Consider the following 3,205-nt stretch of genomic DNA (forward strand, 5'->3'; position numbering starts at 1 on the left):
TCTTAGCCCATCCACACCACGACACTGATTTTGTCCATGCAACGTCTTCTTGCTCTCAAAACTCAAGGAACATGGAAAGGGAACACGATTTGAATCCTTGGAGGATGCTCGAATTTCCATTTTGATGTGGTGTAAATCAAAGGGCCCAGAATTCTTCAGGGAAGGGTTAGAGAGGTGGAAACACTGCCTTCAGTGTATAGCCCTACAGTGGGAGGGTATGGCAAGACACGACAGGGTCCCACTTTGATTTTTTTGTTTAATAAAGGTTTCTATGATTTAGTATGAATACTTCCCCCACCCCACCCTACTCTCCTACGTGGCAGGCGCTGTGCCTCCTGCTCCATCTATTTTTTTCTCATTACTTCTTCACCCTCCTGCACCTAGCATGGTGCAGGGATACAGGAAGCATGCAATGCGTTTTGTTCGCTTGCTGACAACGCGGTGAGACAGAGTGCTATTAACATCGCACCCTTTTACAGACGAGGCTCAGATCAATGAGGTTAAAATGAGTCCACTGGCTGAGGGAAGTGGTAGCATTTGAAGCCAAATTTGTCACATGAGGGATAAAAAACCTGAGCATTTTGCCACCTTCGGGATGGCACCGGCTGGGATGAGTTGAATTGGAGGACCTTATACAGCGCTCTGGAACATACGTACAGTAAATGCTCAATAAACGTTTCAGGTGCTCCCCTCCCGCTACGTGATGGGACGAGCAATCCGCGCACCACAGCATCACGTGCTACCCCGGGCGTGGCGTCGTGTGACCAGGCCCACCACCCAAACCACGCCCACCACGCCGGCGCTCGCGAACAACTGACGTATTTTGACCCGTCGGCGGACCCGTAGCCACAGTCTCCTCCAGCGTCCGTAGCCAGGGAGCGGGGTGTCTAGAATCCTGGGCCAAACTCCAAGATGTCGGAGAAGGCGCCTGGGGAGAGTGAAAGCGTCCCGCGGGCCGGCGCGGTGACCGTCAGCGACGTCCAGGAGCTGATGCGGCGCAAGGAGGAGATCGAGGCCCAGATCAAGGCGAATTATGACCTTCTGGAGAGCGTGAGTTTGCGGGCGCCCCGAGGCCTCCCGGCCCGGGCTCTCTTGTGCGCCGCAGGCCGCGCAGACAATAAAGAAAAGTAGTAACGGTGTTGCCACTGTAGCCAGCGTTTCCCAGGCTCTCCCAAGGAGCGGTCTTTATCTTTGTCTGCTCACCCTGTGAGGTGGGCGCTGTTATTTTTCCCAAGCCTGGGGGTGGGGGGTGGGCATCACAGAATTGCTAAGGTGCTGAGAGAGGGTGGGGTTGTGGTCAGCGCACTGGCCGCCCGTGTTGAGCGGCTCCCCGGGGTCACGTGCTTTGGTAACGCCCTTCCATCGGGGCTGCTTAGAAGCCACTGAGCCTGAATGGAGAGCTGCGCTGACATGGGGGAGGGAGGCGTGGGCAGATTCTGTGTTTCCAGCGAACTCCCAGGTGATGCTGCGGGTTTAAGGACTGTACTTTGAAGAGGCTGGGTTTCTGTAGTGTGTACTCATCTGAGGCGCCCTGGTGGCGCTGTCGTTAAGCTGTTCGGTTGCCAACCAAACGGCAACTCCGCAGGAGAAGGAGCCTGCTACCTCAAGATGTACAACCTTGGCAGCCAGCTGAGACGTTTCTACTCCCCCCTCGAGGGTCTCTATGAGGCAGAACTTAAGGCAATGGGTTTTGATACCTGACAAATAAGGCTCCTTAAAGGTCAGGAGGAAACCAAGGCCCAGAGTGAGATGCACACCTTGCCCAGGGTCATGTAGCTTGGTAAAAAGTGGCTTGTTCCCAGAGCTGGCTGGCTCCAATGCTGAATGCTGCTGGAGAGTGCCCTATGTCACCCCGTGTGTAACTGAACCACCAGTCAAGATGCAGGGGCAGGCTAAATCAAACGCATCTTATATAAGATAAGCCTTGGTGTTGTGGTGGTTATGCATTCATCTGTGATCTGCAAGGTTAGCAGTTCGAAACCACCAGCCACTCCTCTGGAGGAAGCCGGGCCTTTCTACTCCTGTAAACAGTTACAGTCTGGCAAACATCCAGGGGCAGTTCTATCCTGTCCTGTTAGGTCACCATGAGACTGCATTGACACGATGGCAGTGAGCTTGGGGTTTTTGGTTGAGAGTGTTCTTTAGGTGATGGGAGTTAAGGTGGAGGGTCCCATGGAGACCAGAGGACTCTTAATGGTGTTGACTCTGTGCTTGATGTGTGCTGGGTTTTGTGTGTGTTAAATCATGGAATCCCTCCAACAGCCAGATGAAGTTGGTGTGTTTCCCTGCAAAGTCACCACTGGTTAATCTGTGCTCTCAGGCATAGTCCTTGCAATGTCTTAGATGCCACTTCCGTTTCTACAGGAGGCTGTATCTATACACCTCCTTGTTGCTAAGTGTCCTTAAGTTGGCTCTGACCCTGTGTATAATGCAGTGGAGTACTGCCCCGCCCAGTGCCACGCTCAGAACCACTCCTGTGTTTGGGCTCATGATTATAACCTGGGTGTCAGTCCCATCTTACTGAGGGTCTTCCCCTTTTTTGCTGACCCTCTACTTTACCAAGCGCGATATCCCTCTCTCCCACCTGGTCCCTTGTGATGACATGCCCCAAAGCACATGGGGTCTTCTCATCCTCACATCTAAAGAATATCCTGACTGTACTTCTTCTAAGACAGTTATTCATTTTTCTGGTGACCCATGCTGCTAGTCCCTTGATATTAAAAATATAAATATGTATTTGTATTCTTTTAAGTTTTTAGAATATATTTGTTTTAAAAGGAAACGTTGTATTTCCACAGCATGTGGGAAACCACAATCTCCTCTCTTCTGTACACTGGGACATCAAAAAGTTTGTGAAAAATGGAATGAAAAGTCCATGGTTTTTCCCATGAACTTTTTGACGTTTCCCCCACCCCCTCCATATAAGGTAAAAATGTATATCAAGGTGAAACAAAGTATTAATTGCTTCCAGTTTGCTACTGTTGCTTACTGAGAGCTTTGAGCTTGAGCCTACTCTGTTTACTTAAAAAGAAGTAAGAGCAAGAACTAGCAAGCTCTAAAATAAAGCATAGGGACACATCTTCCTGATCTCAAGTTGGGCAAAAACTTCTTAGATATAAGACTGAAAAAAACAAGTGACCCCAAAGAAAACTAAATTGGACTCACCAAATTTGAAATTAAAAATGTATGTTTAAAAATATGCAAT

The 3,205-nt window shown here is 49.8% G+C and overlaps 1 protein-coding gene across 1 annotated transcript in view; it reads left to right on the top strand.

Moving 5' to 3' along the window:
* Nucleotides 1-878: 878 nt before the first annotated feature.
* PSMD9 (proteasome 26S subunit, non-ATPase 9) overlaps nucleotides 879-3,205 on the top strand; it is a 15,330-nt gene continuing 13,003 nt past the window's right edge. Inside the window, exon 1 of the mRNA XM_004709595.2 lies at nucleotides 879-1,050. Within this exon, the coding sequence (XP_004709652.1) occupies nucleotides 913-1,050 (138 nt within the window). The 5' untranslated portion in view covers nucleotides 879-912. The remainder of the gene's footprint in view (nucleotides 1,051-3,205) is intronic.

This window comes from Echinops telfairi, unplaced genomic scaffold (genome assembly GCF_000313985.2).
Source record: "Echinops telfairi isolate 266 unplaced genomic scaffold, ASM31398v2 ScPeMD7_7412;HRSCAF=8450, whole genome shotgun sequence".
Classification (NCBI taxonomy): domain Eukaryota; kingdom Metazoa; phylum Chordata; class Mammalia; order Afrosoricida; family Tenrecidae; genus Echinops; species Echinops telfairi.